Consider the following 12,123-nt stretch of genomic DNA (forward strand, 5'->3'; position numbering starts at 1 on the left):
ACTGATGAAGATGTAGATTCCAGGGCCTCACTCTAAGGATGTTTAGTAGATCTGCAGTGAGTCCCAGGAACATAAATTTCACTTATTTAGCAAATATTTGAGTACCTACAATATGTGCCACGAACTGTTCTAGGTGATAGAGATATGTCAGTATTTTCTTTCTGGAAGCCTTCTTGCTACTGTTTGTGTATGCATGTGAGTGTGGGGATCACTGATGGGAAAAAAGAAATAACACAACAAAATAATTAAATACATGGTATAGTAAAGGGTGTTAAGTACTATGGAAAAAACAAAGTTGGTTAAATGGATTAGCAGTGTTGGGAGGGGCATGCATGGTTAGGTATGAGAGATGAAGGTGGGAGTGCAATTTTACCAGCTCTCAATGTTATTCTGATATGTATTTGACCACGCTTTGCAAAATACTATTGTAGACATTACAATTTAAAATAGTAATTTAGGGGCACCTGGGTGGCTTAGTCGGTTGAACATCAGTTGGTTTTATCTCAGGTCATGATCTCATACTTTGTGGGTTTGAGCCCCACATTGGGCTCTGCACTGGAGCCTGCTTGAGATTCTCTTCCCACCCTTGACCTCCCACCCTCATCTCTGCCCCCCCCCATCAACTTGCACTATCTATCTCAAAATACATAAATAAACTTAAATAAAATAGAGACACGTGAGTGGCTCAGTCACTTACGTGTCAAACTTCAGGTAGGGTCATGATCTTGCAGTTCATGAGTTCAAGCCATGCATCGGACTTTGTGCTTACTGCTCAGAGTCTGGAGTCTGCTTCATATTCTGTGTCTCCTTCTTTCTGCCCTTCTCCCACTTGTATTCTGTCTCCCTCTCAAAAATAAGTAAACATTAAAAAATTAAAAATATAAAATAAAATGGTAATTTAATATGATTTCCTATGAATGAATTGTGGCTCTTCAAATTAAAAAATAATCTTAATATTAAGCATAAGTTGTGAATTATAAAGAACTGAAACATAAGTTTTAACAGTTATATGCCATAAAATTCACCCAACATGAGTGTATATAGTTCAATAAACTTTAGTAAATTTGTTCAGTTGTGCAACCATTACTGTAGTCCAGTTTTAAAATCCTTCCACCATCCCAATTTGTGTTTGTTTGAAGGCATTCCTTCCTTATCTCACTCTTGGGCAATCACTGATCTGCTTTCTGTCTCTGTAGCTTTGGCTTTTCTGGAAAATTTTTATATATGAAGCCATAATATTTAGTCTTTTGAGTTTTGTGTCTTCATTTAATATTGTTTTTAAGGTTCATTCACATTGTTGTGTGTATTAGTACTTCATTCCTTTTTACTGCAGAGTAGTAGTGCTTCGTATGTCAATACTCTGTTCACCAACTGGTAGACATTTGGATTGTTGTTAGTTTTTGGCAATTTTGAATAATGCTGCTGTGAATATTTGTACGTTTTGTATCGACATATGGTTTCATTCCTATGGAATGGAATTACTGGGTATATGGTAAGTGTATGTTCAACTTTTTAAGATATTGTCAGTTTTCCAGAGTAGTTGTATCATTAAATATTCTCACCAGCAGTATATGATAGTTCTAGTTTCTCCACATCCTTGCCAACTCTTGATCTTGTTAGTCTTTTTGATCATAGCCCATCCTGTTGGATATGTAATGGTATCTGTCTGTGGTTTTAATCCGTGTTTTCCTAATGACAAGGGATGTCAAGCTTCTTTTCCTGTCCTTATTGACCATTTGTATTTCTTCTTTGGAGAGATATTTATTCAGATTCTTTGCCTGTTTTTAAATTGGGTTCTTTCTCTGTTGTTGAGTTGTAAGACTTCTTTTTATATTCTGGATATTAGACCCTTATCTCATATATGATTTACACATATTTTCTCCCATTCTAAAGATTATCTTTTTACCTTCTTGATAATGTACTTTGATATATAAAATTTTAAAATTTTGATCAAGTCAAATTTATTGATATCTTTTGTTACCTCTACTATTTGTGTCATATCTAAGAATCTATTGCCAAATTGGAGGTCATGAAGATTTACCCCCATGTGTTCATTATCTATTCATATATCTTCCCAAAGGATATATGTTTAGAAAGAGAAGACAAAACCAGGTATGATTAGGGAATATATACAGTAATTCCTACTTTTCAATTATGGTGACACTAAACTAGGATTGCTTTTTTCTTGTCATTGTACTCCCCCATAATCCTGGACTTGAAAATTTATCTCAGGACTCCCCTCATATTTAGCCATTAACCAACCTGAGGATGATTTCAGTACTTATGACTGATTGGAGTTAAATCCTTCTTAGGCAGTATGGTCTCAGCTTTTCAGCTCTAATGACTTTCTTCCTCTTTTGAAGAAGCAAGTAACTTCCTATATAGGCTGGTTTATCTACAAGAGGAGAGGTCTTATAGTGTCCTTTAGTTTTCTGTGGCCAATTTTCTCTGTTTATATTTGCTAGTGAAATAGAATGATTATTTATATAGACTTAAATTAATTTTTTCTTTGATATTTTTCCTCCACATCATTAGATGCTTACTTGATGTGGAGAAAAAATACCATATATCATATCATATCATATTGTATCCTATCACCACCCCCCCATCCACCCTGGTAGGCAGAATAATCATTCCCACAAATGTCCCAGTCCTAATCCTTAGAACCTGTGAATAAGTTGCATAACATGGCAAAGGATAATTAGAGCAGTAGATGAAATATTAAGGTTGCTAATCAGCTGATCTTAAAATAGGGAGGTAAACCGGTATTACATGAGTGGGCCTAATGTAATCACAGGATCCTTAAATAGTGAAGAAGGAGGCAGAAGAGGAGGTCAGAGTGATGTGATGTGAGAACAGGACAGCTTTTGCTGGCTTTGAAGATGGAGGGAGGGGGCTATGAGTCAAAGAGTATGGGCCGCCTTCACAGTCTAAAAAGGGCAAGGAAATGGATTCTCCCCTACAGCCTCCAGAAAGGAATGCAGGTCTCCCAGTGCCTAGATGTTAGCCGAGCGAGACCCATTTTGGATTTCTGACCTACAAAACTATAAGTTTATAAATTTGTGTTACTTTAAGGCACAGAGTTTGTCCTAATTTGTTATATCAGCAGGAAGAACACCCCCCTCCCCGCACCTATTAATTGTCTCTAGGGTGATGACTTTACATCTATATGCCAAATCTGTATCACCTTTCCAAGAGTCTAATTTATAATTTTTAAAGTTATTTTAAGATTGTTTTAAATTTTTATCATATAACCTGTTGCTTATTGTGTTTCTAATTGGAAATGAAAATGTACTTTTATCTTACTCATACTTAACTAGGAGGCCCTTAATGACATTCTAAATACAATGAGCACAACCCTCCCCAAACAATGAGCAAATTACATAAGTAACATGTTCTTAAACTAGGCTGGGGTTCCAGTTTAAGATCTTGGGCAAGTCTCTTAGTCTCTCCTGGCTGAAATTTTATTCTTGTTAAAATGAAGGAATTAGAATAAACAATCTTTCAGGTCCTTTCAAATTCTATGATATGATAATTTAGCGCACATGTGTATGTATGTGTATATCCATACAATTATTCTTTTACCTTTTTAATTCATGATTTGAGGGAAAGTGTTGTCTCCCCTTTAGGGATATAAAAATATAAAGTTTTGTTTAGTAGGATGAATTATTGAATTGTTCATTTATTTAATTCTGTTTCTATTGAGTTTTGACTATTGGTTTCTACTGAAGATAGAAGATGAAGACTTTTTCTGCTCTTGAGGATCATGGGGGAAAGATACAGCTAGACAGATAGCTCTGCTTAAAGTGCTATGGACACACAGAGAAAGGGGCCTTAACCCTTAGGAGGAATGAACTGGCCTTCTATAGGAAATGGTACTGGCCAAGAAGGGAGTGGGTGAGATGGGTGCCTGAGGATGGACATTTCAGGGAAAGGATAGAACATTTCTAAAGCAATGGAGAGAGAGAGCCTGAAATGTTGGAGAATGGAAATAAATGGGTCAGGGATGCTATTATTTTTTAATTGAAGTATAGTTGACATACAATATTATAATAGTTTCAGATGTACAACATGGTGATCCAACAACTCTATACATCATATAGTGCTCACCATAAGTGTAGTTACTGTCACCATACAAAGTTATTGCAATATTATTGACTATATTGCCTGTGCTGTACTTTTCATTCCTGTGACTTATTTATTTTATAGTTAGAAGTTTGTACCTTGTGATTCCCTTTACCTATTTTGCCCATCTCCCATCCCCTCAGGTGCTATTATTTTAAATAGGAAAATTTAACATTTTTGCACTGATGTTTTTATAAAAGGTAGGCATGTGAAGACAGTTTAAAGTATACTTAAGGTGGGGCATGTCAGTGGTTTAGTTGGTTGAGTGTCCCACTCTTTATTTCAGGTCAGGTCATGATGCCAGGGGTATGGGAAACAAGCCCTGTGTTGTGTTCCATTCTGAGTTTGGAGCATGTTTTAGATCCTTTCTCTCTGTCTCTTCCCCCCACTCCCTTAGTCTCTCTCTCTCTCTCTCCCTCTCTTAAAAAAAAGTGTAAGGTATAGGTGAGGGAGATGGGCAGATTGGAGAGTGAGAACAGTGAGAAGATTGTTGGCTGTTGTCCAGGTGGGAAAGGATGTTTACCTGAACTAAGGCAGGAACAGTTAAAATGTAGATAATGATTTCAAAGGCTTTACACAGACAAAATGAACAAACCTTAGTAATGGATTTAGATGTGAAGTGGGTATGAGAGAGAAGGAATCTAGGATGACTCTGGGATTTCTCATTAAACAGAACTAAGATTGATCTTAGAAGAACAGAGATGTGTGAAGACAGTATGAATAGTATTGGTCATATTGAGTTTGAGGTGCCTGTAGGATATTTGGGCAATTTGACAGGCCTAGAACTCAGGGAAGAGATTGGAATGGAGGTAAAGATTTAGGAGCTATAGCTACATGTAAATTCATTGTAAGTGTCAAAGGAAATGACAGCTGGAAGTGCCATACAGATCAATTTACCTAATCAATTACCTGATGAGTAAGTGTTAGACCAAGTTCTCCTGATTTTAACATGGGAACTCTTCAGGTCAATGAAGTATATTCTCATGACAAAATCATGGAGGATATTTAAGTAGTAGTTGGGGGTTGAACTTATCTTTAAAGTTTTTTCCAGTCCTGAGGTTGAATGAATTAACGAATATAATACATGTAAAACAGTACCTGGCAATATATGGATCAAATAAGAGTTTGTGATTATTCTGTAAATCTAGAATCTTTGTAGATTCTGTTAATTTGGTTGCCAATACCATTTAGGTATATTACTTCTGTTTGACTGTAAAATGCATACAGAAAAAGCACAATCAGCAAATATGCAAGCCATTGTTTTATTTATGCCTAATTTTTGTAAATAGGTTTGCCAAAAACAGTAAATGGGATTGCTTGGATAGACTTCTCGGTTTCTTTAAAGATCTGGTTAAAGAAAATGAAGTTTGAATTTAACTCAAATTCAACAGGCTTTTTCTTTTTTGCTTTAAAAAGGGCAAATAGATAAAGACTGTGAAATTTGACATGAAGATGACATTTGTATTGCGGGCTGTGCCACATTTACAGAAAAATTGGCTTAGGAAAAGTGCTCTTTGGCTGCCCCTGAGCTTTGATTAGCATTTGAATGGTGAAATGAGAAAAGATGAAAGCAAGCATTCAGAAAGAAGAGGAAAGGAGGACTAAAGGATTTCCTGCAGATTGGTTACATATTGTAGATCCGCCAGTCCTGGAAGATCCCTGCAGGAATCTGGCTGGCTGCTGTGTGGAATCCAAGCTGTGATGCTTGTACTGCTGTGGTGGGCTCAGTGTTACAGTTAAAAGCTCAGACACTTCTGTATTTCCTTGTTCTTCATTAATAAAGTTGGATGGTACATTGGGAAGATTAAATGAGATTGTATGAAATAACATTAAAACTCCGTACGGTGCCAGATGCATTGTAAATGCTCAACCTGCATTAGTGCCCTTTCTCTTCTGTCCCACTGCAAGCACAGGGATAGTTCAAATGTTGTTTCTTTTCTCATATTCTTTTGGGGAAAGTATCAAAAAGATGCCTCAATTAGTTTAATGCTGCCTATCTCAGCGTGTGTTTCCAACAGAGCCTGCGGCAAAGTTGAGGAATTCTTACTTTACCTGAGTACAATCCCAGGGTAGCAAAAGTGAGGGGGAAAATGAAGCAAGGCAGCCAAACCAGGATAGCAAATACAAAGTGCACATTATTCATTTGTAAATGTGGCCATGTCACCAGGTTTGTCTCTGGATAAGCTGTTAAACCATATGAAAACACTCATTTCGGAATAGTCTGGTGCAGAGAGGAAAGGAGAATAATGAATCTGCTTCTTCTTCCTGTCTCTTGTCTGTCATTAGTCAACATCTGCCCCCTGTCCTACTGGGTTTCTGTTCTTTAGCCCTCTTGGCAGCTGCTGGGAAGCCAGGTACATGAAAAGCATTATGTGAATACCTTTTAACTGTTTTTCTTCTTGGACATTCAGGAGACATCAATATACACATAAGTGTTTATAGGATAAATACTAAGTAACTAAATGTCTAATAAATAGTAATCTGTATGATAGATTTTTTTTCATTTGCAGTTATTTTTTTAATGGAACAAATAGATGAAAAGTCTCAATTCTAACTAACTTGAAAACATATGTGTAGTAATACAAAATTTACATTGAGAAATGCCATCATAACAAATTAGTTTAAGAATTTCCAAATTTTATAATTTAAATCCTTCATACTGTGTTTACAAATTTCCATTAGAGAATGCATTTCATTTTAGTGAGGTTTCAGTATGTTTAGAGTTTTCCTAATTTAAAAAAAATAAGTGGTAATTTAGCATTGTATTTTAACTACTATTATTATCTTGTAGTAAATGGTTTACAAAACACAGAATTACCATAGTGAGTCACAATCTAAATTAGCAGTTTAGGTGGAATAGGATTTTAAAGCTATTCTCTGTGTCTCTACACATATCTAGACATTAAACTGAAAAGTCCTTTGTCATAGTTTTATAAGCACGTATAAGTTAGGACATAGGCTTGACTGCTATAGCAGAGATCCAAAACATCAATTGTTGTACAATATGCTAGCTCAGGGTGAAGAAGGGGTCTGCACAGTACTGGGGACCCAGGCTTCTTCTGTCTTTGCACTTGGTTGTCTTGAGAATATTGATCTCCTGCTTATGGATGGAAACCACCATGTTTATATCCCAGCAAATAGCAGAAGAGGGAGGACATACTCCTTTATTTTAAGGTACTGACCTGGAAGTAGCACCTATGAGGTTTTTTGTTTTGTTTTGTAGCTTTTTTCATTGTTTTTTAGTCAGAACTCAGTCATAGCACCATATGTAGTAGCAAAGAGGTTAGGAAATGTAGGATGCCATATACCTAACTAAAATTTCTGTTGCTATGGAAAAAAGAAAACATGGATTTTGGGAGATGGCTAGCAGTTTCTGCTACATGCACGTTCTCTGCCAACCACAGAAAATGTCCATTTCCTTTCCAAGTGTCATCTGTCTCATGGTTTATTATACCTGGGTGATGTGAAGTCAGTCTTTTCTCTCAAGCTTGATATTTCTTGTTTTTGGTTTATCTGATCTGAAAGCTAGTTTATCTGCCATCTGCTCACTGCTTGAATGCACATCCAATATACAATGGTAAAGTCAAGGTAGGGTAACACGTTCAAAAGATAGTGGTAGAGAAGAAGCAGGATAAGATGCTCCTTTTGGAAAAAGGGAAGATTGGAAACCCAATAGTCACTCTGCAACAGTCAAAACCTGTGTGTAGGAATCATGAAGATTTTTATCCTGGTAGTAGAAGAAGTTCTTTGTTAGTCCTCCTGGCAAGCTTATCCCCCTGCCCTTGGGGGGAGGAAATCACTGCTCTCCAAGGTTTCTGGCTTTGTCCTTTGGGAGATTGTTTATTGTGTGTTATTGCCCATGGCCAGATCTAAAGTGGGCATTGAAAAGTATAACCTTTTCTTAGGGATGGATAGCTTTCCAAGCTGGCTTCCTGCTGGTACAGGAAAAGGAGCCCAAAGGGTTGTCATTGGGTTGAGCAATTACAGGTTTTTACAGTCCAGGTGTTATGTGTGTGTAATGCATGCCTTCAAAAACGTTATTGGATTTTATCCTTGTTTGCACTGACTAGTTCCAAGTGTGAGTAACAATAGGCAAACATTAATCAAAACATAGTTGGGTGTATTGGTTTGTTTTTTCCTAGCTAAGAATGCTGGATTTTATTTTATTTTTATGTATGTGTTTATTTGAGAGAGAGTGAGGGAATACATGTGCATGAGCAGGGAAGGAGCAGAGAGAGAGGGAGAGGGAGAATCTTTATTTTTTTTTAAGTTTAGAGAGAGCACAGAGACTGACGTGGGGCTTGAAAACCTCGTGAACTCTGAGATCATGACCTGAGCCCAGATCAAGACTGAGACACTTACCTGACTAAGCCACCCATGTGCTGTGGGAGAGAGAATCTTAAGCAGGCTTCACATCCAGCGAGGTGCCCACGAGGGGCTTGATCCCATGACCGTAAGGTCGTGATCTAAGCCAAAATCAAGAGTCAGATGCTTAACTGAGTGAGCCACCCAGGTGCCCTAAAGTACTGAAATTTAATTGTTGGCCTTTGTGCTCTGTAAATCTTCCAGTTTCTAAATCAAGGACAGTTACCTTGAGGCTTAGTGAGAAGGTAGTATCCTTAGTATCATGCCATACTGGCTCTCATTGTGTGGCTTATATCAGCTTTATTAGTCCCAGGTTTATATCAGCTTAGGCTCTTTATTCTAAAATGCATGTTTACCTGTGCTTGTTTGGAATATAGAAAATTTTGGCTTTTAAACCCCAGGAAGCCCCACTTTACCAGACCCTCAGTCAATTGAGATTTCAAGCTATAGATGGTGTGAACTTTTTTCTGGAGAACTGAATTCCCTTCCACATCTGCTTCATACTGTATTATTTAGGCTTGAGCTTGTATCTCTTGAAGGATTTTGTTGAAAGCAGCAGGAAATAGCCAGTATGTGCTAACATTCCCAGTCACTTCATTCAAGCTAGACACTTGGTTAGTACTTTTAAGGTACTAACATTGACGATGGCTGTTTGACTAAATATTTTGCTGTGTTATAGCAAGAGTTAGCTGCTTTTTGCTATTTCTGCACCATCTGTTGTTCAGCCTCTAAGTCAGTACCACATACCATCGCTTCTGCTGGAGTGGGCATAAAATTCTACATTAGTTAGGACATGGGTTCAGGTGGTCTAACAAAGACCCTAAATTATAAGGGGTTAATAAAACTAGAGGTTCTTTCTCTCCCACATTACAGCCTGGGCAGAAGCAGCCCAAAGCTAAGTCCTATTGTGTCTGGAGTCCAGGATTCTTATATTTCTTGTTCCACCATCCTTTGTGTGTTGCCCTTGTCTACATGATCCAAGATGGTGTACCACCTGGATCCCTTCCCGGTGAGAAGGGAAGAAAAAAAGGGAAGGCCCATCTCTTCCATTTAAGACTCTATTCTTCACATTAGGATCCTTAAAATGTGTAGAGTGTCCAGATAAAAATTTTATTAAGAGTAACATTTTACTAATAAGGCAAAGGGGGAGAATAGGTTTTGGATTGCTGTTTACAATTTATGCCATGAAACATAGACTATACATATAGATCTTAAAAAAAAAAAAAGAAGAACAAAATCCAAACCAAACACAAAAACTGAAAATTTTTATCACTCTATCAAAAGTTGATAGTTGGATAGCATGATTATAAAATATAGTACCCTAGACATCAGTGTCTGATTGCATGGCATATAAATTTAACTGCCTTGATAACAATTTAGTCTGCAGTTTGCCTTCTAGAAGCTACAGTGGATATGCTCATGTGTATTACATTTGAGAGTGTATGCTTAAAAATTTATTACTTCATCTGAGAATTTTTTTTCTCTTTAATACTTAATAAGGTATGAAGTACACAGTAAACTTAAAATAGCACTGAATGTCAAGCATTTCTACCAACTGTCCCCTAACTGCAGAGGGAGAAAATGCATCATATACTTTTAAGTGGGAAATTTCTTTGAGAGAGTTTTCAAGTTTTATCTACAAAATCATAACAATTTTCTTTTTTAGTCCATTTCATATGCTTATTCTATAAATATGCTTATTTTTATATAACAATGTGTAAACTACTTATTAAGTTTACCAAAGATAAAGTCGACATTTGAGGAAGATGTACAGTATTTTTCTTGTGTCTTTTACATTTGTGCTTACCTCCATGGTGTGCATGAAGTAGATGAGAACTTGGGTAGTGGTATTTATTTATTTTTTAAATGTTTACTTATTTATTTTGAGGGAGAGAGAGCATCATAGAATGTGTGAGCCGGAGAGGGGCAGAGAGAGAGGGAGAGAGAAAATCCTAAGCAGGCTCTGCCCTGAGCCTGAAGTGGGGCTTGATTTCAAAAAGCATGGGATAATGGGCTTAGCCAAAATTAAGAGTTGGATGCTTAAACAACTGAGCCACCCAGGAGCCCCTTGGGTAGTTGGATTTATAAAACTCACACTAAAAATACTTTGTTTACATTCATTAGCAACCATTGATGAAATGAAAAAAAAAATGGGCTACTGGTAGCAGTCATTTTCACAGCTGCTTCCTTCCTTGTGGCCTCTCCCCTTCCCTATTCCTAGTGATTGTCTCCTCAGCTCTCTGCTTTCACATAGCTGATTCCTCATTCTTCAAGTCTCTAATCAAATGTCACATTTTTCTGAGAAAGAACTTTCTTAACCATGGCAGAGAAACTCTAATGTGACACACTGTGATTCTTACCTCCTGATGTTCATCATGTCTTTCTGTAATCCCTCTGCTTTAGTCCAGGCAGTGCTTGTCACTTCTTTTAGGCAGTAGAATTTGGCAAGAGCAATGGAATGTCACTCCTGTTACTGCATTATGCTATATGAGACTTGGTTTTAGCAGATTGGAGCAAGAAATTCTTGTGGTGGTTTTGAAGCCACAAGCTGTCATATTGTGAGAATACCACCTGGCTAGGACCTAAGGGTGGAATGTAAGAGCTGAGACTAGTTATCTGCTAACAAGAAAACAAGGACTTCATTCCTATAGTTGCAAGCAACTGAATTCTGCTAACAAGTTGAATGAGCTTAGAAGAGGACCCTGAATTCCAGCTACGAGTGTTGCCCAGATGATGGATTGATTTCAGCTTGGTGAGACTGAACAGAAGCCCCAGTCTGGACTTCTGACTGACAGAAACTGATAATAGGTGTGTATCATCTTAGTCCCTAAATTTATAATAACTTGTTACACAGCAATAGAAAATGAAATATAGATGTTCAGAGTCCTGCATTGCTTGTGATTTTTTTTCCTCCATATCCTACTTCCTGTCCTGATGGGTGTGGCTATTAGTGTTTGGGGCAGCCTTGGGGAGTGTCATCCAGAATCAAATTTATAAGCTTTATATCTGTTGAGCTGAGAGTTGAGATCATCCCATGAACCACTGATTATACTACTGTAGTGTGAAGCTGCTTGACTGTGCAATGTCTAGAAACCTAAGTTATTAGGAATCACACTTTAATAGAATTCTGTTAAATCTCTACAGGTAATATGCAAAGGCTCTTTAGAAACATGTGTCACATATGTCACTCATCATCAGGGAAATACAAATCAAAACCACACTGAGATACCACCTCACACCGGTCAGAGTGGCTAAAATGAACAAACAAGAGACTGTAGATGCTGGCGAGGGTGTGGAGAGATGGGCACCCTCCTACACTGTTGGTGGGAATGTAAACTGGTGCAGCCGCTCTGGAAAACAGTGTGGAGGTTCCTCAAAAAATTAACAATAGAACTCCCCTATGACCCAGCAATAGCACTGCTGGGGATCTACCCAAGCAATACAGAAGTGCTGATGCATAGGGGCACATGTACCCCGATGTTCATAGCAGCACTTTCAACAATAGCCAAATCAAGGAAGGAGCCTAAATGTCCATCACCTGATGAATGGATCAAGAAGATGTGGTATATATATGTATATATACAACGGATTACTACATGGCAATGAGAAAGGATGAAATATGGTCATTTGTAG

General features: G+C 37.5%; 1 protein-coding gene across 1 annotated transcript in view; it reads left to right on the forward strand.

The window, feature by feature from the left end:
- Positions 1 to 4,826: 4,826 nt before the first annotated feature.
- The window catches only part of KIF21A (kinesin family member 21A), a 92,401-nt gene continuing 85,104 nt past the window's right edge, over positions 4,827 to 12,123 (forward strand). Inside the window, exons 1-2 of the mRNA XM_029955514.1 lie at positions 4,827 to 4,934; positions 5,763 to 5,881. Of these exons, the coding sequence (XP_029811374.1) occupies positions 4,827 to 4,934; positions 5,763 to 5,881 (227 nt within the window). The remainder of the gene's footprint in view (positions 4,935 to 5,762; positions 5,882 to 12,123) is intronic.

The sequence above is a fragment of the Suricata suricatta genome, chromosome 10 (assembly GCF_006229205.1).
Source record: "Suricata suricatta isolate VVHF042 chromosome 10, meerkat_22Aug2017_6uvM2_HiC, whole genome shotgun sequence".
Classification (NCBI taxonomy): Eukaryota; Metazoa; Chordata; class Mammalia; order Carnivora; family Herpestidae; genus Suricata; species Suricata suricatta.